The sequence below is a fragment of the Labeo rohita genome, chromosome 21 (assembly GCF_022985175.1).
Source record: "Labeo rohita strain BAU-BD-2019 chromosome 21, IGBB_LRoh.1.0, whole genome shotgun sequence".
NCBI lineage: Eukaryota > Metazoa > Chordata > Actinopteri > Cypriniformes > Cyprinidae > Labeo > Labeo rohita.
In genome coordinates, this window is record NC_066889.1 from 22,384,573 (window position 1) to 22,411,528 (window position 26,956).

General features: G+C 33.7%; 2 protein-coding genes across 2 annotated transcripts; one reads left to right on the top strand and one right to left on the bottom strand.

Annotated features, from left to right (window-relative positions):
• Positions 1-1,841: 1,841 nt before the first annotated feature.
• Positions 1,842-9,377, bottom strand: slc31a2 (solute carrier family 31 member 2). Its single transcript, XM_051094061.1, has 4 exons — positions 9,182-9,377; positions 7,152-7,218; positions 3,165-3,435; positions 1,842-2,594 (listed from the first exon to the last, which is right to left on the bottom strand). The coding sequence occupies exons 1-4, from the start codon at positions 9,185-9,187 to the stop codon at positions 2,435-2,437; spliced, it is 504 nt and encodes a 167-aa protein (XP_050950018.1). The 5' UTR covers positions 9,188-9,377; the 3' UTR covers positions 1,842-2,434.
• A 363-nt stretch (positions 9,378-9,740) lies between these two features.
• Positions 9,741-23,252, top strand: si:ch211-282j22.3 (ER degradation-enhancing alpha-mannosidase-like protein 3). The gene is made up of 20 exons (XM_051092239.1): positions 9,741-10,345; positions 12,036-12,081; positions 12,185-12,285; positions 12,494-12,533; positions 12,665-12,777; positions 13,444-13,597; positions 14,329-14,463; positions 14,559-14,664; positions 14,761-14,858; positions 14,963-15,088; positions 16,447-16,530; positions 17,348-17,431; positions 17,592-17,716; positions 17,793-17,958; positions 18,190-18,341; positions 18,424-18,544; positions 19,655-19,831; positions 19,923-20,088; positions 20,175-20,366; positions 21,580-23,252. The coding sequence occupies exons 1-20, from the start codon at positions 10,200-10,202 to the stop codon at positions 21,774-21,776; spliced, it is 2,529 nt and encodes an 842-aa protein (XP_050948196.1). The 5' UTR covers positions 9,741-10,199; the 3' UTR covers positions 21,777-23,252.
• Positions 23,253-26,956: the final 3,704 nt, after the last annotated feature.

The window sequence follows — 26,956 nt, forward strand, 5'->3', positions numbered from 1 at the left end:
AGGATGGAAACGTCATACAGATTTGCAGATAGAGCTTTGAGCTTCATGGCAAAGGATTGAAGTAGGTGTAGAAAAATCCTAGTTTAAAACATGACAGGTGGGCGAAGGTTTGCTCTGGCTTTTTTTTTTTTTTTTAATTACAAAATGGTTAATGATTACTGGACATATTAATGTTGTCTGCTCATTTATCTAAAAAAGCATCTCTACAAAGCAACATTTTAGATTCACACAGTTATTTCACTGGTTATGTTCTGTTATTTATTTTAAAAGTGTTGTGATATTTTCTACAACTTCTGTTCCTTTTCTAAGGCAGCAGTGGATAAATAAATGACTATTATTTTGAAATGTCTATGTTGTGCAAATTTATTCAGGTTTTCAGAAATGTGGAGTCAAGTTAATATACATTAAATTGATAAAGTGACATTTAACACTCACAATGTTCCTTTTAAAAATTCAAATCATGAAAAAAAAAAAAAAAGTATAGTGTTTTTTTATGACGGAACGTAAACAGTGCCACTGAACCAACAAAACTTGCATATTTTGCTGATTATTGCTGGTGAAAATGGTCAGTTATTGTCATGTTTTGGGCTGTACTAATCGGTTGAACCAGTAAAAACATTTGGAGTACTATAGACTGCCAAAAGTTATAACAAATCAAGGATAAGGGTGCAAACAACAGGTGTTCATGGTTAGCCAAACTGAACCGGGATTTCCAGGGTTGCGTGTTTGTTTTTATCATTTCCGGTCAGGTAGGGAAACTAAGATAATATTTTAATAATGCTTGTATGTATCTTTACCACATATTAACTTTATCTTGTCAAAATATTGCACCCTTTCATGCTTAATAAGCCCTTCTCTATATGATTAAGCAGCTTCCACACATTTTTACCATGGTTTAGACAGCATAAATTAACAGGACAACTATTCAGTAGTACATTAACCGTGCAATCCATGCTGTTGTTTACATCCGAGTATAGCCATTATGATCGCGCATCCGGGTAACTGACCAAATCGTGTGCAAGGAGCACAACTGTTTTCAACATTAATAAGAAATGCTTCAAGCATGAAATCAGAACCGTTGAAGAACCATTTAACAATGAAGACTGGAGTGATGATGCTGAAAGTTCAACTTTGTCGTCATCACAGGAATAAACTAAAGCCAGGTATTGCATCGTGGTACATTACCGTTACTCTCGATAATGGCGGCGGACTGTCCCGGGAGAGAAGAAATCGTTAAAAAAAAAGCTGTTTTCTTTGGGCACATAAAATTACGGTTGAACCACTGATGTCACATGGACTATTTTAGCGACGTCCTTACTACGTGTCTGTGCCTTGACCGTGGTAGGACCCTGTCAGAAAGCTCTCAGATTCACCAAAAATATATTCATTTGTGGTCCGAAGATGAACAAAGGTCTTACAGGTTTGGAACAACATGAGGTTGAGTAATTAAGGACAGAATTTTCGTTTTTGGGCAAACTATCCTTTCAAAACTCAAAGACCGTAGACAAAGGCGTAGAATTGTAATTGTAAAACCTTTAATACATTCAACAATAAAACACATCATTCAAAAACAATTAGGCCATGAAGAAAAACTAAAAGGATGCTTGGAGGAACATTAATAGTGCATTTAAATCATTGCGGTGAGGATTGCAGGTCACCAATTTCTGTTCTCAGTCAGTCAGTTTCAGTGTGTCTGTATTGCTGGTGAACATTAACTAAGGCCACATGATTTGCATTTCTCATTTTAGCCAATGGTTTTGTTCAAACCACTGTTTGTTCTGCTATTCAGCAGTAATTTCCAGCATGACACAAGAATGCCTGATTTTGACTCACGTAGGAAGTTTACTACAACCCATAATGATCACAAGGTTTAAAACTAGCGTGATTTCCTAAAATAACAGAAAACCACCAGCTACATTAAAGCAAATCTCAGAGAAGAGAATTTAAACATTCATTTGTGTAACAGAAAATGAGCTTAATTAAATCAGTAGTTGTAAAAAGTATAAAACCGATTAATGAGCCACATCTCTATTTAGTACAGCGCTGACTGTTTCACATAGTACAACCTCAAAGGTAAAATCACATGCATTTAATGTAATAATAATGTTTCTTACATTCTTCACATAACACATTGTGTTCCCAATAAGGTTTACAGTCGAACCTCTAAACACTTTAAAGAGTCAATTTTACAATCGATTATGCCAAACTTCAGTTAAATAAGATCTTGTGCATCATCTTTAAGATACAACCTTAAAACCCATTAAAAATGAGAATCATCCCTGTTTGCACGTTTTATCATTGAAAGGTGCGAACCTGGCATCATACAATCTAAAATGTGTCGTATTGCTCTTGATCTAGAGTCCACAGTCGATTCACACAAACATTTCGAGTGCCTCCTTGTGTTTTTGTTCTCTCATCTCTTCTCAAATGTTATTCAATAGATAAAAAGCCATCCCACGTAGTATCCCAGGACGGATCCCACGACGACCCCCATGAAGATCCAAACGTTGTAGGACATGACGCAGAGCATGAGCATGTAGCCTAGGGTCACGTGCAGGATGTGTACGGTGGTCTGGAGGCAGTGTAGAAGCCAGCTGAAGACGGAAAGAGACAAAATAGACATTTGTTGGGGACTGAGATTCATAAAAATTCCCTGGTAATTTACTCACCCCTATGTCATCTGAGATGTTTGTCTTTCTTTCTTCAGTCGAAAAGAAATTAAGGTTTTTGAGGAAAACATTCCAGGATTTTTCTCCCTATAGTGGACTTCAATGGTGGTCAATGGGCACTACACGATCCCAGCCGAGGAATAAGGGTCTTGTATAGCGAAACAATCTGTCATTTAAAAAATAAAGTAAAATGTATAATCTTGCACTAGCTCAACTTTGCGACGTAGGTTGAATTTGGACCTTCAACCCTTTGGCCACCATTAAAATCCACTATTTGGAGAAATATCTTGGAATGTTTTCAATAAAGAAAGACATGAACATCTCTGATGACATTGGGGAGAATAAATATTTTTTTATTACAGAAGTGAACTAATTCTTTAAGCTACAATGCTAGATGTATAAATAATCAACAAATTGTTTATCTTTCCAACAGGCCGATTTTGATACGATTGAAGTTCTTGGAAAACACTTTCCCGGTTGCGTTGTAAGCATTACCTCTTCTTAACAGTGGCGGTGGTGTCAGCAGTGGTGGTGGTATTCTCGGTGGGAGCTAATGAGATCTCAGAGGGGCTGTTGGTCAGAGAAGAGCTTTCCTCTTGACAATTCAAGACAGGGGTGCAACAGGATGGTTCAGGTGAGGATGACACTGGAGCACATGGATGTGCAATGGAGAATTGCTTCTGTTTTGCAATAGTGACCTTCCACACTTTCAGAAGTTCGTAGATCACAGTGAGCATTAGAACTACAAGGACCGACAATACCATCCCTGTATAAAAAAACCAAGAGAGGATTAAAATGTTTATATATAAATACACTACATTTCTATACACCAGTGATTTGCAAATGTCTTTGAAAGTCTCTTCCGCACACCAAACCTGCATTTATTTGATCCAACATATAGCAAAAGCAGTAATATTGTGAAATATTTTTACTATTTAAAATAACTGTTTTCTATTTGAATATATTTTAAATATGTAATTTATTCCTGTAATCAAAGCTACATTTTCAGCATCATTACTCCAGTCTTCAGTGTCACATGATCCTTCAGAAATCATTATAATAAGCTGATTTGCTGTTCAAGAAACATTTTGATTATTGTAATCAATCTTTAAAACAGTTGAGTACATTATTTTCAGGATTCTTTGATGAATAGAAGATCAGCATTAATCTAATATAAAAAGCTTTTGTAACATTATACACATTATTATTATTATTTATTTATTTAGGTAAAGAAATTATAGAAATCAATACTTTTATTTAGCAAGGATGCTTTAACTTGATCAAAAGTGATGATAAAGACATTTATACTAATACAAAAGATTTCAGGTAAATGCTGTTATACTAAACTTTCCATTCATCAAAGAAACCTGAAACAAATTCTACTCAGCTGTTTTCAACATAATAATAAATTTTAGAGCAGCAAATCAGAATATTCAAATGATTTCTTAAGGATCTTGAGACTTTGAGATCACAGGAATAAATTACATTTTAACATATATTAAAATAGAAAACAGTTATTTTAAATGGTAAAAATATTTCAAAACTTTTGTTGTATATTGGAACTAATAAATGCAGGCTTGTGAGCAGAAGAGACTTAAAAAAATAAAAAATAAAAATCTTACTGTTCAAAAACTTTTGACTGGTAGTGATTTAAACGTAAATATTTCAGGTTTATACAGCTAAAATAGTGGCCAAAAGTAAATAATGTCCACATAAATAAATATAAAAGCCAAATATGTATATTTAATTAAATTGTTATAACATTTTTTATTCATTTTTAAAAATTGAATTAAATGACAAAATAACTTATCCAGAAAAGATGCATTCAATTGATACAAAAGTGACATTTATTATGTAGATTTGTGTTTTAAACAAATGCTGTTCTGATTTAATTAGTCTAAAAATCCTGAAAAAAATGCATCACTGTTTCCACAAACATATTAACCAGGGCTAGGGTTAACAACCGTTTTTCAACATAGATAAGAAAAAAAAAAAAAAAATCAGCATATTAGAATGATTTCTGAAGGATCATGTGACACTGAAGACTGAAGTAATTATGCTGAAAACTCAGCTTTTCATCATAGGAATAAATTACTTTTTAAAATATATTCAAATAGAGATGTTATTAAAAATTTGACGGTATTACTGTTTTCGTGATCCAATAAATGCAGCTTTGGTGAGCATAAGAGACAAGAGAAAGAGTGAAGATCTTTCCAATCCTAATCTACATATAATATCAATGATCACATTATCCGTTTTTATCCTTTCAGTGGAACTGAAACCCATAGGGAACAAACCAAATCAGGAACCTGTTGTTTATGGGATTCCCACAGCATGATTGTGAACACACACTACACTACACACCTGTGAAGAGCCTGATGTTAAAACTGATTGACTGGACTAATTTTCTGGCATATTTCAAGCTCACCATTGTCTGTTCAAGATAACAATGATGCTTTTAGGCTTTACATGAAGCCGTAACACCTCGCAGGCTTTGAATCTGCAAATTTTTGTCTTCTACCCCACATTAACCACTATGCCACCACACCACCAGTCAAAGTGCATCCTGAAAATACAATTTTTAGTTTATATTGTGTACCTGATTTTCAAACAATATCAAAAGAGAGCAAGAGTGTTGTTGCACTGTGATTTATTTAGAACAGTAGTTTCACTTCACAGTGCTTTTGCACCCATTTGCAGCTTGCAAAGCAACTGCAAGAAAAAAGTGCAACCACAAAATCAGTTTTTGTGATACACAGAAGAAATAAATTCAAGTTTGGAATAGTGTTGTTTTAGTATCATTGAGATACTATAATAATACTATTATAGTTTGTATTAATATTTAGAATTTATTTTTATATTGATATTTTTCAGTTTCATTTTAGTTAAAGTTTTAGTAATTGTCTATATAAGCTTTATTGTTTTAATAATGTTTGGAACAACATGAAGTTGACATTAAAATAAATTAAAATAATAATAATAAAATAAAATAGAAACATTACATGAAAAACCTCAGCTTAAATTTAAAAACTACTGTTATAGTTTGTATTAATATTTTGAATATATTTTTATATTTATATTTTTCAGTTTTATTTTAATTAAAACCTTTTAGTCATTTTGTTACGTTTTTGTCATTTTTATTTTTCCATTTTTAATGTCTGTCGTTTTTATTTTTTTTTATTTTATTTTTTCAGTTTTATTAAAATTAGTTTTATTAAATCAAAATGAGAAATGTCTTTAGCTGGAATAAAATGTGTTAAGTTTTTTTTAAGGATTACTTACTTATTTGTTTTGTTTAAATTAACATTTTATGATTATATTAATAATATTAATAACCATAAACATTGGTTTGGAACAACATGAAGTTGACATTAAAATAAAATAAAATAAAGAAAATACAAACATTACATGAAAAACCTCAGCTTAAATTTAAAATAACTACTATTATAGTTTGTATTAATATTTTGAATTTATTTTTATTTTTATATTTTTCAGATTAATTTTACTTAAACATTTTAGTAATTTTATTGTGTTTTTTCAGTCAGTTTTATTAGTTTCTTATTTTTAATGTCTTCATTAATGTTTTTTTTTTTTTTTTTTCAGTTTTAGTTTTATTAAATTAAAAGGAGAAATGCTATCTTGGCCACTAGCTGAAATTTTTATTATTATTATTATTATTTTTTTTTTTTTTTCACCAATTTGTTTTGTTTTAATTAACTTTTTTATATTATATTATATTATATTATATTAGTGAACTATAATAACCCTGGCTTGGAACAACATGAAGTTGACATTAAAATAAAATAAAATAAAACAAAACAGAAACATTACATGAAAAATAGCTTAAATTTAAAACAACTAACTGAAAGAAGAATGTTTAATTTAAAATAATTTAATTAAACTAAAATTTTAGAAATGCTAAAAGACAAATAATAAAACAAAGTAAAATTAAAATGAAAATATAAAAGCTAATTCAAAAATATTTTAAATACAATAAATAATACTAAAAGACTAAAAGTAATTGATGAGATAATTGTAATTTGTGTGGGAACTATCCCACACAATGTACAATAATGTGAAGTAATGTACAAGAAAACAAGTTAACCCTTACTCAAGCACCACCCATTTTGGCATGGGGGCATAAATGACATGCCCAAAATTAAAAGATTATAGCTCACGAATCATTCGAGAGCTAGGATTTATCACTTTGCACTCTTGAAATAAATTAAAAAATGGCTGCATCTGCAACCTAATTTTATAAAATCAGTGGTCCAATATTAAAGCTGGAGTCTTTACTCTTCAGATAAAGTAAGAGCGTATGTTTACGTGCTGTAAAAGTGAAACAACAAGAATCTGAGGCAGTCGCCATCTTTGCGTTTTAAAAGGTTATACAACTTTTGCAGAAAGCAGGATGGTTTGCTATAAATGTCATGTATGCACATTGCATGATCAAGTTCGGTCTTGTCTGTAAATCCCATGTACCTGCAGGTCCACGCACATCCCAGAAGTCAAACAACAGCGTGACATTGCTGGATCCTTCAAAGTGCATCTGCAAAAGACAAAACATGAACATAATAAGCAGGCTTGTAATTAGCGACATGTTTCCGTTAAGAGCTGACTGTCAACCCATACCATGGGAAGAGTCTATAAACAGAAGTTAATGACGCGTCCATTTACCTTGTCTAAACAGGTAATACAATCCCACCAGCCTGTGATGTTCAATCCTAGAAATCGGTTTAACTAGTGCTAGTCCACATCGAAAGAACTCAGTGCCATCAAGCTTTGCTTTTTGCTTGATTTGCTTAAATTACCCTAGCAGCTCACGCTAGAAGCTACAATGTAATGACAGCTGACTGCAGGTGTGAATGTGGAAAAACGTCATAAATGGGTGGTAGAGGAATCCATGCTATTTACTCGTGACAGTCACATTACAGGGAAAAAACACCTTGAAGAGTGACACATTAAAACTTGTACTAACAAGTGTGCTGCAGAAAGTACAGAAAGTAGACAAGGAGGGCCCTGTTACACTCCAGAGCAACAACATTCCACATCTTGCTATAATCATAGAGTAAATCTGCTATCCTGTCTTCAGAAGCAAAATTTAGGAATTCCATCCAGTCCATTCCAAGCAGTGGCGAATTCATATCTGCATATCTGGAGATAGTTCTGCATTGGCCAAACAGGGACAAGTGGCTTTTGATACATTTGTGCCTTATCAAGAACTTCCCAGTGTTATCTCGGAGCAGCTGTGCAAGCTCTCACATGAATACATCTTTTATTTGCACTGTGAAATGCTGTGGCCTGGTCAACCTCAGTGTAAAAATAAGTCAAAAAGAATCGTTTTGACTATTTTACAAGATGTATTACTTTTGTCCATGCAACACAAAAGGAGATGTGATAGAATAAGAGCCTTATAGTCACCTTCACTTTCATTGAAAGTGAATGCTGAATGAGGCTGTCTGTCACCAACAGGAGCGTAAATGCAATTTCTATGTATTTAAGACTATCCTTTTAAGTAACTAATATTATTGGTGTATTAAAATTAAATCTGCATGTCCATGTAGTAAGAAACAGCAGCAATTTACACCACCAGTCAAAAGTTTTTGAACAGTACGATTTTTAATGTTTTTAAAGAAGTGTCTTTTGCTAAAAAAACGTGACGTTTTGAAATATCTGAATATATTTTAAAATGTAATTTATTCATGTGATCAAAGCTAAATTTTCAGGATTATTACTCCAGTCTACAGAGTCACATGACCCTTCAGAAATCAATCTAATATGCTGATTTGCTGTTCAAAAACATTATTACCAATATTTAAAACAGCTAAGTACATTTTTTTCAGGATTCTTTGATGAACAGAAAGATCCAAAGATCAGCTTTTGTAACATTATACACTATACTATTCAAAAACTTAGAGTCAGTGTATATATATATATATATATATATATATATATATTTACTATTATAGAAATTAATACTTTTATTTAGCAAGGATGCTTTAAAATGATCAAAAGTGATGATAAAGACATTTATAATGTTACAATAGATTTCTATTTCAGATAAATGCTATTCTTCTGAATTTTCTACTCACCAAAGAAACCTGAAAAATTATATTCAGCTGTTTTTAATAATAATAATAATATGAAGAACGATTATTAGAATGATTTCTGAAGGATCGTGTTACTGGAGTAATGATGCTAAAAATTCAGCTTTGAAATCACAGGAATAAATTACATTTTAAAACATATTCAAATGCAGAGTAAACATGTTTTTGCTGTACTTTGGATCAAATAAATTTAGGCTTGGTGAGCAGCAGACACTTCCTTAAAAACATTAAAAATCTTACCGTTCAAAAACTTTTGACTGGTAGTGTATTTACATGTAAATGTAAAATCTATCAAATTAAAAAAGCTATTACCTAAACAGGTCCATACGTTGTTATAAAATGCAGTTTACATGCGTGAAATCAATTAACTTACATACATGTCAACAGACAGACAATCCAACTTACTTTCATGGTAAACACGCGTGCAGTCCGCTAACAAAGATGAGTTCAGGGGAATTCAAGGCAGATGAAACGACCCTTACTGCCAAAATACAAAATTACATTACCACCTGCACCTCAACAGACAAGCTCGCCTCATTTTTACATGCCCACACAGCCAAACAGCTGAGGAGCGCTGAGCCCAAACAAAAGAGTGCCGTTACATCACGAGGCTTTTTTATTTATATCTGCTGAAAAGGTTTCTGGGAGTTGAAGTCCTTTCGCTGCGATGCGGAAATGACCAAAAACTTCATTAGAACTAAACAGCAGTCTAAATTACTCTGGAAATGCAATTTAATGTGAATGGAGACACGTTAAAAACGGAGTTTATAGATACGAAAGGTTTGTGTAATTGTATTAAATATTTTAAAAATAATCCACACAGGGTAAATAATCAGAGGCGAGATTTATAAGCACTTCACATACACCGATGGTGTATTTAAACACAGTTTTAGTATAAAGCAATAAATAAAAGCGGCTTTAATGAACGCTGTGCCTAACGGCTTTTGCTGATGATATCATCAGCTCGCGCCCGGATGAGGCTGATCAGTCGGCTAAACCAAACTCCGTGAAATGAGGGGCTAAATCTTGATGGGATGGCGATTATCAGGAGCTGGACGGAGTCAGTTCGACAGGATATAAGTCCAGAAATTTCAAGAGGGACTAACGAGATCAAAAGTATTGCTGGGAAGTACATTCGTGGGCAAGTTTGCTAGTTAGCCGTCGTTAGCTCGACAAGTAGAGGCGGTGTTGTAAATAAAGAAACTGTCAGGCGCTTTCATCCAAAGAACATATTCACTTGTTTTCTGGAAGTTATTAAATACGACCATTAAGGTAGGAAAATAAATCAGCTAACGTCAACGAAGTGCATAGGACAAGATAAGAAGAGATTAAACATTGACAGGCCTGTTGTTACTGTGCATTAAGGCTTAGTTATATTTTAAGGGGGGTAAAAAAGCAGGCTGTCGAAAATATACCTCTTTAAATGGGGGGAAACTGGATTAGGAGGGGAAAACATAATTGTGGTGGGTTTGTCATGGCTCTGGCAGCTGTGGTCTTCTCTTGCCTTTTGATTGGAGTCACTGGTCAAGATGGACAGGCAATGACTGCAGAGGAGAAGTCCAAAATCAGGTGAGTTTACATTGACATTGTTGTTTTGATGCCTGATGGTAGATCGTTTTTTGGATTATAATTATGTTACCTGGTGTCAAACAAGACTTTCACTATTGTCATGTGTGCATTTAAGATTGTATGTCAAGTTCATATTTGGTGACATGTTGATTCCAGCCCACTAGACAAACATTTTTGTTGCCTCATGCTCAAACTGACTTACAGATGCCTTGAGGATGATGGTAGGCTGTAATGCTTTATGTAATGGTAAACATTATTTATGTACCTTAATTCTATGTCATTTTGGTTTTGTCTGACATTAATTATGTTAGTACACCAATTATGTGTTTTTGTGAATCCATACATGACCTCATTGGTTAAGTGGTTGAGTTTTGTATCGTGTTCGAACTGGGAAAGGGTTGCTTCAGAACACAAAGATGTTGACAAAAAGGATTACTCAGTTTAACTGATTCTGCTTAATGATTCAGTTTGCTCTTGCCAATTCCTGTTTTAAACCGCTGAGGTGTGGTCAAGATGTAATACCTTTTCACGGTATTGTCAGGGTGTGGGCATCAAGTAGCAGACATTTGATATGTGTCTTATGATATTATTAAGTATGTGGTTTCACCATATATTTTATATATGTAGTTTGGGATTGGTATGATTTAAAAAAAAAAAAAAAATCTCAAAAATGCTGTAAAAACAGTAACATTGTGAAATATTATTACAATTTAAAGTAAGTGTTTTCTATTTCAATATTTTGAAATGCAGGTTATTTCTGTGATGCAGTGCTGAATTTTCAACATCATTACTCCAGTATCACATGATCCTTCAGAAATCATTCTAATATGCCGTTTAGCTGCTGAAGACACGTTTTTTATTATTATCAGTGTTGAAAACAATTGTGGTGCTCAATATTTTTGTGCAAAATGTGAAACCTTTTTTGTTTTAGAGTTCTGTTATGATTAGAAGGTTCCAAAGAACAACATTTGTTTGAAATAGAAATCTTGTAACATTATAAAAGTCAAATTGTGAGAATAAAATGAGGTGTATATGCACATACGTCTATATACACATTGCATATGTGACCCTGGACCACATAACCAGTCATAGGGGTCCATTTTTTATTATTATTTTTTTTTTCTATAATTGATAAAGCTAAATAAACAAGTTTTCCATTGATGTATGGTTTGTTAGCATAAACAATATTTGGTTGAGATACAACTATTTGAAAATCTGGAATCTGAGGGTGCCAAAAAATCTAAATACTGAGAAAATCGCCTGTAAAGTTGTCCAAAAGTTGTCCTTAGCAAAGCATGTTACTAATCAGAAATTAAGTTTTGATATATTTACGGTAGGAAATTTACAAAATATCTTCATGGAACATGATCTTAACTTAATATGCTAAAGAGTTTTGGCTGGCATAAAAGAAAAATCAATAATATTGACCCATACAATGTATTGTTGACTATTGCTACAAATGCATACCTGTGCTATTATGACTGGTTTTGTGGTTTAGAGTCACATATAACAGTATTGAGATAATGTATGATTTTAAATGTGAATGTGGAAGGTATAGAATAAAAGGCGTATTATTGTTGGTGACTTATTGAAGTTGTTGACTTCTGCAACAGTTACTGTCTCATATGAATTGAGATTACATGGACATTTCCTGCTGCACACTTTTAAATTTTATTTTATTTTTTTTAAGGGACCAAATTCTAGAGATGTTTGATCATGCCTATAACAGTTACATGGTGAGTAACTGCCCAGATTTTACTGTCTTTATTTCAGAAATAGTCCGTGTGAAAATGAATGCATCTGTTATTAAGGCATGTTTCTCTTTCTATCCTCTTTCAGGATTATGCCTACCCAGCAGATGAGTTGATGCCCCTCAGCTGTAGAGGAAGGGTGAGAGGGCTGGAACCTAATCGAGGGGACATTGATGACTCTCTGGGAAAGTAAGTCGAACTTAAAATGATTCTACCAAAGCGAGAAATTAACCATTTTTTTATTAAAGCGTTTTCTGCACAAGCACATTTTGCTATATTTGGGTTTGCTATATTTAGTCTCAAAGATTCTGAGACATCTGAAACATGTTGGATCAGTTTTTCAATAAAAATCACTGTTAATTTTTTGGGATATTAATGAGTCTTTCTCTCTTAACAGGTTCTCTTTAACATTAATAGACACTTTAGATACTCTTGTGGTGAGTTAAACCTTCTGCTGATTTGATAGAAGTAAACGTAAAAATTACTTGATGAATACTAATGCTGTCCAGCCAGATTCAATGCACATAATATTGGATGTTTCTGAACTTTTCTTTTGTGTTTTGAGCAGTTGTTAAACAAACTGGATGAGTTTGAGGAGGCTGTGAAGAAGACAGTGAGAGACGTCAGACTGGACAATGACATAGTCGTCTCCGTTTTTGAGACCAATATCCGTGTACTGGGGTACGGATCATGATGTTTCTCTGGCTTAGGAAATGTTTATCTTTAAAGGGATAGTTCATCCAAAAATGAAAATTCTGTCATTAATTACTCACCCTCATGTCATTCCAAATCGTAAGATCCTTGTTCATCTTCGGAACATGAATATTTCTGATGAAATCCGAGAGCTTTCTGACCCTGCATAGACAGCAATGCAACTGAAATGTTCCCAGCCCCGAAAGGTAGTAAGGACAATGTTAAAATAGTCAGTGAGACATCATTTTGAGGAGAAGAAGCGTCAAATCAAGTCATTATTTTTTATTTCTTTGTGCACAAAAAGTATTCTTGTAGCTACATAAATTGCAGTTGAACCACTGATATCTCATGGACTGTTTTACTGATATCTGGGAACATTTCAGTTGCGTTGCTGTCTATGCAGGGTCAGAAAGCTGTCGGATTTCTTCAAAAATATTTTAACTTAAGGACTTACAGGTTTGGAACGACATGAGGGTAAGTAATTAATGACAGAATTTTCATTTTTGGGTAACTTTAACTTTTTTTTTTTTTATTAGGAATACAGTATATTTTACAGCGAATTTTCAAATTTTGAAGATGATTAGGTTTTCAGGCTCAGTGTACTTATAGACTTCCTCAATGCATTACTGATAAAACATCTCCCTTTACTTCCAGTGGCTTGTTGGGTGCACATGTGATGGCAGATGTTCTAAAGCAGCGTGGAGAGAAGATGCAGTGGTATAGAGATGAGCTGCTACACATGGCCAAAGAACTGGGCTATCGCCTCCTGCCTGCCTTTAACACCACCAGTGGCCTTCCTTATCCTCGGGTAACTCCACCACTATTGATTGATATTGGATTATAATTTAGGTGTAATTTACTGCTGACAAGACGGGCTTTTAATAAAACTTGGATATTTTGAAATCGGTGCTATGTGGCTTTAGAAAAAGGGTTGTGTTGTTCCATTTTGCCAAAAATGCACACTTTTAATATCGGCACTGACCGTTTATCAATACAGCTGTGCATTAGTGAAAATACAGAAATGCAGAAGTATGATTTGTAGTTTTAACAAAAGCCCTACAGCTGCCAAAAGCCTATTAGTGAAATTTTTCTGACAAATTAACATTTGTGTGCAGACAAGACTACACATTGTTCATGTATATATACTACTGACATTGTAACAATACAAAGCTGGTTGAAAATTGGCAAAATATCATTGAATTTGGAGGTGAAATGTATATCTTGCATATAGTTTACATCATAACCAAAATATCTGACAATAATATCAACATACATTTTTTTTATGCTAATTAAATGACAAAAATTTGAACATCTGGAGAGAGTGATTTTTATGGGAATGTAAATTTAATCACTATGCAAAATATAATTTCTTAATTTTTTCTTTTAATTTTGGGGTGAAATGTGACATGGATCCAATAACACCAGGCACTCAAATTTTTTTTTGGTATTATTGATATACAAAAGTATCTTAAATCTTGACCAACAATTTATTTTAAATGTTTTTATTCATATTTAAAGCATTTTCATTGTCCTCTTCAGGTAAATTTGCGCTATGGAGTCGTCAGCCCCCTTTCTCGTACAGGCACGGAGTCGGACACTTGCACTGCTTGCGCAGGCACTATGATTCTGGAGTTCGCAGCTCTCAGCCGACTATCCGGGGACCCAATATTTGAGGTAAACATCCAGCAAGTTTTCTTAATAATAACAGATCAAGACTCAAGCAGTGAGAAGAGTGTGCTAAGAAGTTATTCAACCGGCATCCTATGTAGGAACACGCTAGGAAAGCTATGGACGTCCTTTGGGAGAAGCGGCAAAGAGGAAGTGACCTGGTCGGCACTGTGATCAATATCCACAACGGAGACTGGGTTCGCAGAGGTGAGGCTTTGCACTGGCAAAGTTGTTGTCACATAGCCACTATGACTCTTATAAAGATGATATTCACATCAGTACCTTCTCTGTTTCTCATAACAGATAGCGGTGTTGGCGCTGGAATCGACTCTTATTATGAGTACTTGATGAAAGCTTATATTCTTCTTGGGGACAAGGTGTACCTTGAGAGATTCAACACAGTAAGGGCTCTTTATTCTGTAGAAATAATCAAGCCTCTATTAGTCAGAGCTTGTTTTACATCTATTATGTGCACATGTGACTTTGTCTTTGTCTATTGTAACAGCACTATAGTGCCATTATGAAGTACATCAGCCAGCCTCCTCTGCTGCTCAACGTGCACATGCACAACCCCACCGTAAATGTGCGAAGCTGGATGGATTCTTTGCTCGCCTTCTTTCCTGGACTACAGGTTCACTCTTCATCCCATCTATTCCATGTTGCTTCAGAAAAGAGAGATAGTTTTGAATTTTGATCAGATTAAGTTGGATTCGGGGTCCAAAATTAATGTTTATTGAGTGAAAATTTACTTTCTTGGCCAGATGGCTTTGAATTACAGCATTGTTGAAACTGAAAGCAATTTTTGGTTGTTTTGTGTTGTATTCAAATATACAACCACTAAAAAAAGAAGCTCATTGATTGTCAAATGTCCTTTGACAGTTTTTACCGCAATGGAAGGCCAGGTGTTTACCTAGTAAGCCAAATGTTGTGTTTTGTTTTGTTTTGTTTTGTTTTGTTTTGTTTGGTCGGTTTTCTTTCTCTATTAGTCAAGATATCAAGATGAAAATATGTGTAATAAAATAATCGTATGTCACAAGCAGTGTATTATCTGTTAATTAATACAATTTAAAATAGTTTTCATTTCATTTGGTTAATTTAAATAACTAAATAACTCCACTAATAGTGGCAACCTTGGTAAATTTGAGCAAAGGCATCTGTGAAAATTAATCTGCATTATTTATCTTTTTGATCTTTCATTTAGAAAATTCTAACCTGTCCTTGAAATCAAACAATTGAAAGTAGGGGGAAACTCAAATTATGAAATAAATGTTTTTCTCCAATACATGTTGCCCACAATTATTGGCACCCCTAGAAATTCTTATGAGTAAAATATCTCTGAAGTATATTCATATTTACATTTTTTTTTTTTTTTTTTTTTAGCACACCAAGGTGACTAGGAGCATGAAATTGTCCAGCCATGACTTCCTGTTCCACAGGATTATAAACACAAAGGCCAAATTCCCTTAATCATTCATCACAAGGAGTAAAACCAAAGAGTACTGTAAATATTAGATTAAAAAAAAACTTTGTTGCCTTGACCAGTAACTAAAATAAATTTAAGTTTGGAAAAGTTTGGAAGTTTGGGTTAAAAGCTAAAAAGAAAAAAAAATCACACTCATGACAAAAGCAAATAATAAAATTGCTATTAATAAACTATTAAAATCAATACTGAAAATATAAAAATAAAATATCATTCAAAACATTAATAAATACTATAATAGTATATAAATAATACCAAAATAGCACTGTTCGCAACATATTAGTGAGAAGTGCCTGTTCACTAAGAGATCGAATGCATTCCCACAATAGTCAAATATTTAATGCCAAATAATTCACACATTTCATGGTTGGATATAAAAGTTTAATCTTAGTAGTTCTTAAGTTTTCAGTAGAGAGCCATTGGCTGGCATGACAGAAGTAGCTACATTTAGTGAAATCTTTCATTTAAAGTTCAAAATAATAAATCAAATATTCCTAAATTTCTTTCAGGTTCTGAGAGGAGACTTGAAACCTGCCATAGAGACGCATGAGATGCTGTACCAAGTGACCAAACAGCACAATTTCCTCCCTGAGGTAATTAAACATTCTAAATCTACAGAGATCACCACTTAAAGGAGTTCACTTCCAGAACAAAAATGAACAGGTAATTTATTCACCTACTTGTCATCAAAGATGTTCATGTCTTTTTTCGTAAAGAAATTGTTTTTTTGAGGAAAACATTTCAGGATTTCTCTCCATATAGTGGACTTCTGTGGTGGCCGTGAGTCTGAACTTCCAAAATGCTGTTTAATTGCAGCTTTAAAGGGATCTAAATGATCCCAGCCAAAAAATCATCCTATGTCGTCATTTTACCTTTTTTGTAAAGGGCATTTGATCTTCTTGGCACGTTCACTTTGTAAACACTGGGTCGGAACTTCTGAAACAATGTAGGACGAATTTAAAATTGGAGATGGGAGTTTTTCCACATACCCTAACTGTATTAAACCGGAATACACAGAGTTCACACAGAGCTAGACAAGATGAGCCTTTGAGGTTAAAAAGTATTTAAATTGTCTTTTAAGAAAATAATCAGTCGTTTTGCTAGATAAGACCCTTATTCCGGCTGGGATCATTTAGAGCCATTTGAAGCTGCATTTAAACTGCATTTTGGAAGTTCAAAATCGGGGCACCATAGAAGTCCATTATATGGAGAGAAATCCTGAAATGTTTTTCTAAAAAAAAAAAATTTCTTTACAACTGAAGAAAGAAAGACAAGAACATCTTGAATGACAAGGGGTGAGTAAATCATCTGTAAATCTTTATTCTGGAAGTGAACTTCTCCTTTAATATTACAGTATTTTCAATACTAATCCTCCATTTGTCTTTGCTTATAATTTATGTTGTCTAACAGGCCTTTACCACCGAGTTCAGAGTTCACTGGGGACAGCACCCGTTAAGACCGGAGTTTGCTGAAAGCACATATTTCCTTTACAAAGTAGGTATACCACCTGATACAGCTGAATATGAATACCTACTTGCAACCAACAGCATAGATTTTTTTCCCTGTCATTGTGAACAAGCGTAAGGTCACAGATGACTTGCACTTCCTTGTCAAACTAGTTATTTTCAAATAACATTTTCTGCCTCATTTCTAGGCCACAGGTGATCCTTACTACTTGAAAGTAGGCCAGTCGATAGTGGAGAAGCTGAACACGCACACTCGGGTCCCTTGTGGCTTCGCCGCCGTACAGGATGTGAGGACAGGAACGCATGAGGACAGGTTAGTAATTCTTCCATATTGTTTGCATCTTTGTCTATCTTGATTATTTTTGAAAATGATTGTTTGTTCATTCAAGGATGGATTCCTTCTTCCTGGCTGAGATGTTTAAGTACCTCTACCTGCTCTTCTCAGAAAAGAGCCAGTTGCCTATAGACATTGATGATTATATTTTCACTACTGAGGCTCATTTGCTTCCAGTATCTCTGTCTACGACCCAACCCTCCTGCCATACCAACAACACGGTAAGAACTCACATTATTCTCAAATGGGACTCCACAATTTTGAACTTCCAAAATGTAGTTTAAATGCAGCTTCAAAGGGCTCTAAGAAGGGTCTTATCTAGCAAAACGATCTGTCATTTTTTTCGGAAAATTTTTTTTTTTATACTTTTTAAGCACAAAAGCTTGTGTAACACAGGCTCTGGGATGTGCGTTCACATACTTCACATACACTTAACTTCGTTTATCTTTCAGGAACCTCAAGCTCATGAAGACGATTTATTTTCATACTCGTGCCCCAGTGCTCAAACTTTGTTCCCTAACAACCCCACCTTTGCCAAGACTATCAGGGACGGCTATAAATACCTCACCGGTGTGGGAAGAGCCCAGCAGGCCTCACCTGTCAGGTGGGTCACATGTTACAGGTTTATCATCGAGTAGCATGTAAAAGAGCAAAGGGCCTAACTTCATTTTTTTTGTTCAACACAGGGGGATTGAACTGCCTCTTCATGACACGGGCCTGGAGCCAGTCGAGTTTCTGAAAAGCATGGGCATCTCTCTGACGCCCCTTACTGAGCTGGTCTCCGCCAGCCGAGGCTCAGTGTCTCAGGTGAATCTGCGAGAATGATTTATTTCAGTGGGCCAACCGGTGTTCTTGTAGTAGTATTTATATACTGTTGTAATTATTAATATTTTAAATTAGCTACAGTGTCCTTGTTACATGTTACATGTACATATTATAGTAATAATGGTAATTCTATGCATTATTAAGCAACTCACCCTAAACCAAACCCTAATCTTAACCCCAACCATACAAGTATGTTATTAATTAATATTACAAAATGCTTAATTGTATAATTATGTTATAACAAGTTTATCTTAAAGTTTAACCTTTTCTTTTTAGTTTCTTTCAGTAAATTTATTTCATTTTTCAAATTTATATTTGCCTTTTAATTTATTTTTTTTTGTTTTAGTCATTTTAGTGCTTCAACTAAAACCTAAACTATTTTAGTTCAGAGAGCCAGTTGATTTAATATTATTTATATACTATTGTATTATATATTCATATTTTTGAAGTAGCTTTTATTTGTATATTTTTCATTTGCATTTTAGTTGTTGCTTTTTAATATATTTCTAGTTATCTTTAAATTAATATTTAATATTTAAATTTAATATTTTTAAGCTTAAGTAATTTTAGTACTTCAACTAATACATATTTTAGTTCAGTTCATTGGACCTGCCAGTTATATTAGTATAACGTGTATGCTATTGAAGTATTTATTAATGGTATGAATTGTTTCATATTGTCCGTTTTAATTTTAATTTTAGTGCTTTTTATTTTTTTATTGAGCTTAATTTATTTGTTTTAATTTTTATTTTAATATTTCAACTAAAATATTTCTCATTTCTAAGCTTCATTTTTTTTTAATGTTCAGTTTTTATTTTTAAATTATCCTTTAAATGTAATATTTTGAATTTTGATTTTAATTTCAGTTTTAGTCATTTTATATACATTATTTATAAGTTTCTAATTTTCTTTTTTTATATAATGTTCAGGTTTTTTTTTTTTTCTGCCGGATTACAATTAATAATGATAATAATATTAATATTTTAATATATTATTATAATGCTTGTTAAAAATAACAAAACTGAGACCAACAGTGATTTATCTCTTCTTTCCTATGTCAATTTATTCATTTGTCTGTCTCTCTTTCTATAGGACTCTCAGAAGGGTGTGTACAAGTTGAAGCTGGTTGCTGAGGTGAGCCAAACCCCTGAGCATGAGGAAGTTGTACCATTGATTGTGCAGCTCATTTCCCCTCCGTTTTTGGGTCGAACGGTCCTTACGGCTGGTCCAGCAAAGTTTGGAATGGATCTTACGAAACAAGAGCATGGGGTGAGCGACCGTTTGGAAACTTCTTGACCTCACTGCAGATATATTATACATTTACCACAATTAATTAATGTTTCTTCTGTGTTTTTCTCAGATGAAAGGCAGTATTGTGAAGAGTGTTCCCTATACAGCATGTGGCCCGATTGAAAACGCAATGGAGCTGCAGGGACACATAGCGCTGGCACTGAGAGGTGACTGCATGTTTGCTGCTAAAGCTCGGCGCCTACAAGAAGCAGGAGTCACCGGAGTCATCTTCATTGGTGAGATCTAGTGTAACATTACTTGTAGTCTATGCACATGATTTCTCTGCACTGTCTTAGAATTTGGACCCTGAATGTTCTCACAGATCACAGAGAGGGCAGCAGCAGTGCTGAGACGCCACTGTTCCAGATGGTTGGAGATGGAGAACCTACAGATGACATCACAGTTCCCCTGGTGTTCCTCTTCAGCAAAGAGGGAGCAATACTCACTGCTGCTCTGCAAGAACATCAAAATGTGGACGTGCTCCTGCTGCCCAAAGAGAGACAACTAGGAAAAGGTATTTGAGTAGACCAGAAGTACCAAGTATCGATTAGTCTTGTGCTCTTAGGTTGTAGACTTCTGCAAATAGTACAGATAGTCATTTGTCAGCAAACAGACAGCAAATAAACTGTTTGTAAGTGAAAATTTGCTAGTTTTCTTTATTTTTAGCTGGCACTTTATTTATTATCATTTATATATTGCTTTTTAGGTAAAACATTTAAATGTATTTATTATGAATTTAATATATATATTATACAAGTATATATACTTATAATAATAATAATAATAATAATAATAATGTTATTAAATAATATATAAATAATGTTATGTTATGTTATTTATAGCATTTTTTTTTCTTTTTCCTTCTTTTACTTGTATTTTTTTCCCACAAACTATTTTCTAAATAATGTGTATTTGTCGTTTACATTTATACAATTTAAAGGTTATATATATATATATGTGTGTGTGTGTGTGTGTGTGTGTGTGTGTGTGTGTGTGTGTGTGTGTGTATTACACTGATTAATGATTATTATTGAATTTTTTGATGTAAAATGTAAAATATATACTATATATAAAAATGTTTATTTATAAATATATAATATAAATAAACACTGATTAATGATTATTATTGAATTTTTTGATGTAAAATGTAAAATATATATTATATATAAAAATGTTTATTTATAAATATATAATATAAATAAACTATAATTGTTAATTGTGTATTTAAATTTTTAATTTATAGTATATTTGTTTATTTATATGTATTTATTTATTTATTTATTTTTATTTCCACAAACCATTTGCTAAATAACATGAGTATTTGTCATTTACATTTGGATAATTTATAGATTAAATATATATTTATTTATGTAATTTTATATATTAAAAATATTATTTTTAAATTATTATTATTAAATGTATACTATAAATAAAAATACATTTTATATATACATATATATATATATATATATATATATATATAATGGTTTAAATAACCATTTTTATTTAAAGTATGTGTGTATATATAGTGTTTTATTTTTATATATATATATATATATATATATTAAAATATATACTTTATAAATATATACTATATAAAATATTAAATATATATTATAAATAAAAATAAAAATTCCCCCACAAACAATTACCCAAATAATGAGTATTTGTCTTTTACATTTTATAGATTATAGTACAATTTATTAATATTTTTTCTTTCCCTTTAGAAAAACCTGAGAAGTTAAACATCAAGTTCCGATTAGCTAAGGAAGGAGAGATTGCTGAGGGTGAGGTGGAAAGCACTACCATCCAGCTGGTGCTGGAGCAAAGCGAGACAGCCACAGACACTGACGCCACATCATTGACTGGTGAAACCGAGGAGACCTGCAGCTCTCCACAGAAAGACCCAGAGACCAACCCCTGACAGCGGGATTATCTGTGACCACAGTCCTCTTCACAGAACACAGGGCTTTTGCTCCCTGTCACCGACCTCAGATCAGAAAATGCAGGCTGTGCTATGGAAAATGCCTGGACTGTACCATCTGAGCTCCTCAATGGGGGGGGATCACAAGTCCTCCCCTGCTTAAGATGGTCTTATCTTGCATAGTTGGAACTGTATTGATCTGCACAAAGTGAGACGGTAGGACGCGTGAAGCTCCTGCCTCTCTGATATCGTGGTAGTTGCAATAGATTCTTCTCAATTGTGTACAATTGAAAAGCAATCAGTTTTGGGTATTAAAGAGGTGTACAGGATTCTCTCACGCCACTTTATGTGGATCAGACTTTATTTGAATGTTTTTCCTAGTCTTTGTCTTTCACTGCAGATCACTGGTTCTCAGTCCTGTGTTTTTTTTTTTTTTTTTAAATTCATCCTTAATGTGCAAGTGGCTTGAAGTCTTCAGGACATCCCTAACACAGGGCTCCTATGACCAAACCCCAAAAAACAGTGTTTAAATGAGGGAGAATGGACCAGTAAAACATAGTTTAACATGTTTTCGATACAGAAACATCAGGGAAATCAAAGATATATGACTTGAACATGTTTGCACGTTTGTGGAAGGCATGTACGGTGGCCTTTATCATTATGTCACAGACTCTGTGCATTTCATCATGTGCCAAGACTAAATCTGTGTATGTATGTGCATATTTGCAGTCAATGCATTCACCCTGTTTTCATACAGTGAGTGGTCAATGGACGTTTTTGAGAGAGTTGCCCTTTTCTCTACCAAAAACATGCATCTGAAGGCCCAGGACACAGGCAGATTAAATAGTGATATTTACATGTTTTTGTGCAATGAAAAAATAATTTGTGTAGTCAGGGTGATGACAACAAATAGTCATATAGATTTAGATTTGTCTCTAATTTTGCAGTGTCTGAGACAGAAATTGTCGCACAGCTTCACCATCACACTAGAGGTTCTGCTGCCACTAGATTCATTGCTTTCTACATATCTTATGTTATTAGACTAGCCTTTGCATTGAGTGTCACAGCCGTAATGTAGCTCAGAGTTTAATCTGTCGCTGTATAGCACGTGGAGAACGGTTATATCAGCCCCAGACTATTCCATTTCAAGTCTTAATTACAATGTGTTGTGTCACTGACGGCTGTTTTCAAAAGGATGTCAACCTGTGTACCTCTTGTTTCATAAAGGGCTTATGACTGATTCACTTCAATGTGTGGGCATAATACAGAATAGATGGGATTATATTTATTTCTTAAGATATTTTCTATACATTACTTGAGATGAAGATGTTTGTTAGGGTCAGCTGAAGCATTTCTCGAGGGCCAAAGTGATGTAATATTCTGTTGCTGTGACAGAACGAGATTTTTATAGCATCTTTTTAATAGCTGTTTTGTATTGACTGATGAAATGTTAGTACTTGCCATTAAAATCAAGTTTATGACCCTAAATTGCTTCGTTTTTTATTTTGATATCATTTTAAAATTGTGTGTTTGTGTGTGTGTGTACTTGTTTTTACTACATTGTGGGGACCAAATGTCCCCACAAGGATAGTAAAACCTGAAATTTTTGACGGTCCCCACAATGTTAAAAAAATGATTAAAAATAGTAAATGATGTTTATCTGAAAGTGTAACGATGCAAACATGTTTTCTGTGAGGGCTAGGTTTAGGGTTAGGGTTGAGTTAGGGGATAGACAATATCGTTTAGTCAGTATAAAATCTATAGAAGTCTATGGAAAGTCCCCACAATTCACAAAAACAAACGTGTGTGTGTGTCCACCTATTTCCCCAACGTGGAAGTGAGACTTCCGGCTCATTGTACGCTATAAAGAAGTAACATGAAGAATAACAATATGCAGGAAACAGTAAAAGGGTTTGCACTACAAACCAGTGTGCTCATAATTACGATAATACATTAAAATAATATGGTAAAACACTCATTTGCAACATCAAACAACAAAACCAGCTGTTTTGTACAGCTAAAAATAGCTGGAGGGGATGAGACCGGAAGCCACACCCATAAAATGTACACGTGGCCACGCCCATTTTTTTCATTTAATTATATTCAAGAATTACATACATTAATTATAACAAAATTAACAACGTGAACAGGATTTTAATCAGTTGTTTTATTTTTGTTTTCCTTTGTGTTTTCCAATATTTTTTTTCTTTCGCCGAGGTGACGTATTCGGTTATTGTGGCGTCATACAGAACTCATTTAAACAGATTCTAATTTGGAAGATATTTTTTTCTCTGTAGGTCTTATGAAAGCATTCGTTTACATCTTTTACTCAAACACACAGCATCAATACCATTTGCTTTAAGAGAAAGTCGGAACGTAACTATTATATACGGTATTTTCATAACGTTCTTATCGAAATGATCTTTTTCCAAACGAGTCAGCTACTTCTCTCGACTCGCATTCGCATCAGTACTCTATTAAATATTTTTCCCATTTTACTTTCAAAAGAATGATTTGCTACGGAGTTAGTATCAGAGCTTCAGGTAAGTTTTATATTTCTTCTTCCTGTTTTTAAGCACCATATGTTACATTTTAAAAGTATTACTTTCTTATTGGTTCAGCTTACAAAATGCCTGATGTGGAGAGACGAGGTCGCAAGGAAAAGGTAATAAAATGTTTGCGTATTTGAATAAACAAGTTACACATCTCACATATTAGTCAGGGGATAACCAGTTGTTTTAAGATGGTTTTAATACTGTTGGGTTAAAGGTTGAACTTAAAAAGTATTTATACTATATATTATATCGTGCTTTTGCAGTTGGCACTACCAAAAACTGTAAACGGAAGGCCACAGGTGTCCACTGCGCCTCCTACTGGACCTTCCTTCCTAATTCTGGATCAACCCAGAGGCGAGTGTGATCCACATATCTCCTTTCATATATCTGAGCACCATAACATTTGATTTTAACCCAGATAGCACACGTATGTCTGCAAGATGAATGTTAAAGATCACTGGATCTGGAAAGCATCTACTGTGTACAAACATCTGACAGACGTCTGTAAGATGTCAGTTTTACATACATTCTAAATCATAAACATCTTAGCACACATACATCACGGAGACATCTATTTGATGTCTGCATTTACATCTGGAAGATGTATAGGACGTTTCCTCAGATGTTAAATATACGTTTATAAGAGGTCTTTAAGATGTTTATGATTTAGAATGGATGTAAAACTGACGTCTTACAGACATCTGTCAGATGTTTGGACACAGCAGATGCTTTCCAGATCAAATGATCTTCAACAGACATCTTGCAAATGAACATGCTATCTGGGCTATTTGATGTCTGTGTTTACATCTGGAAGACACATATTTTTAGAGTGGTTGCTCATCTGAAATACGTCTATAGGACGTTTTCTATCAGATGTCAAATATACGTTTATTAGATGTCTTTAAGATGTTTATGATTTAGTATGTATGTAAAACTGACGTTATACAGATGTTTGTCAGATGTATGTATACAGGGGATGCTTTTCAGATCTTTAACAGACCTTGCAGATGTACATGTGCTATCTGGGTTGTCTATTTTGTATGCCTAGAGTTGCACTTGGTGCAAATTTATTTCATTTTTGTCTTGAATCCATTGTAGTGGCTCTTCCTTTTTTTGGCCAAATTCCGACCATCCAGACATCTAACATCTTGCCCAAGCAAAACAGAGGTATCTTAAAACACTATAGTAGGTCCCACTAAAGTGATAAAAACCTTTGTTGGTTTATCAGTGAAAGTTACAGTCTGTCTAGCACTGAAGCACTGATTTTGTTTCTGTCATCATGCTTTTGCAAGTTGACACTACCAAAACTGACAATGGAAATCCCTGTAGAAAAGTCTCAGGCCTCCTATGTGCATCCTAACAGGAATTCTGTCCCAGGACTAGATCCATTTACAGGTAAACAAGCGCCACAAATCTCCTGTATGTCTCAGCACTATAACATTCAGTTTTAACCTCACTGAGATACATAATACATTCATGCACCTTGTAAGTTTTCATGTCTGTATTGTTGTAAATGACTTTGGTTTGCAGTGGCTCGTCCTCTGTATAAATTCCCACCATCCAGACTGCGTACCTTGAACCCAAGCAATTTGAAGAGGTCCCTCAAAACTGAGATGGGTATCTACTTCTCAACACACTTGCAAGTCTCACTATTAGTGTTGCATTTGATTGTACCTGAGTCTTGAAGGTTGTGGATCTCTGAATAAGATGGTGATAAAAACCTTTACAGCATTTAATACTTGTTTATCTCTGTCAGTATTCAGGAAAGGACCTTGAGCTATCTGATGGCAACAGCCCTGGATACTCCAGATTGGGAGCAAGAAAATAATGCATAATAAATAATGCAGGAAAAATGTCTTTGTGCCTAGCTATCTATCTATCAAGAGACAATGCATGAGGAAAAAAATTAACAATTTGCATTTGGTAACTTTGGCCACTAGGTGCCACTATCAGTAAGCATGAATTCAAAATTTTATAAACATGACATCTGAATTTCCATGTTATTTTATCTGTTCATTTTTCTAATCTTTATTATGTTAGTCTAATACAGTAAATTACTAAAATAAATTAATATGCCTCAGGTTGCATATTATATGCAATATTTTATGTCATGTTTCACTAACTAAAAAGCCCAATTGTACATAAGTGTTTTCTCTAGCAGTGACTTTGTTTAAATTAGAAATTAATTTAAAACTGTCTTTATTTTTCCAAACTAAAATTCCAAAATCATATTTATGCTGTAGCTGAACACAACAACACACAACATATATTTCAGAGCGATAATATAACTTAAATGTTGAACTGTTTTCTCACAAGAGTATATGAATGTCAGATTGAGGCAAGCTGCCATGTGCTTTCTATTTTGCAATTTTAAGACAGTTTATTATTTACAATTTTTGTCTTCCAAAACAAGGATTTTATACTTTTGTACTTTTTTGCCATTAGACTGTAAGAGGCTGTTAAAGAATAATTTACCCTAAAATGAAAATGTACTCACCCTCAGACCATCCAAGATGTAGATAAGTTTGTTTCTTCATCAGAACAGTTTTGCAGAAATTTAGCATTACGTCACTTGCTCACCAATAGATCTTCTGCAGTGAATGGGTGCCATCAGATAGAGCTCAA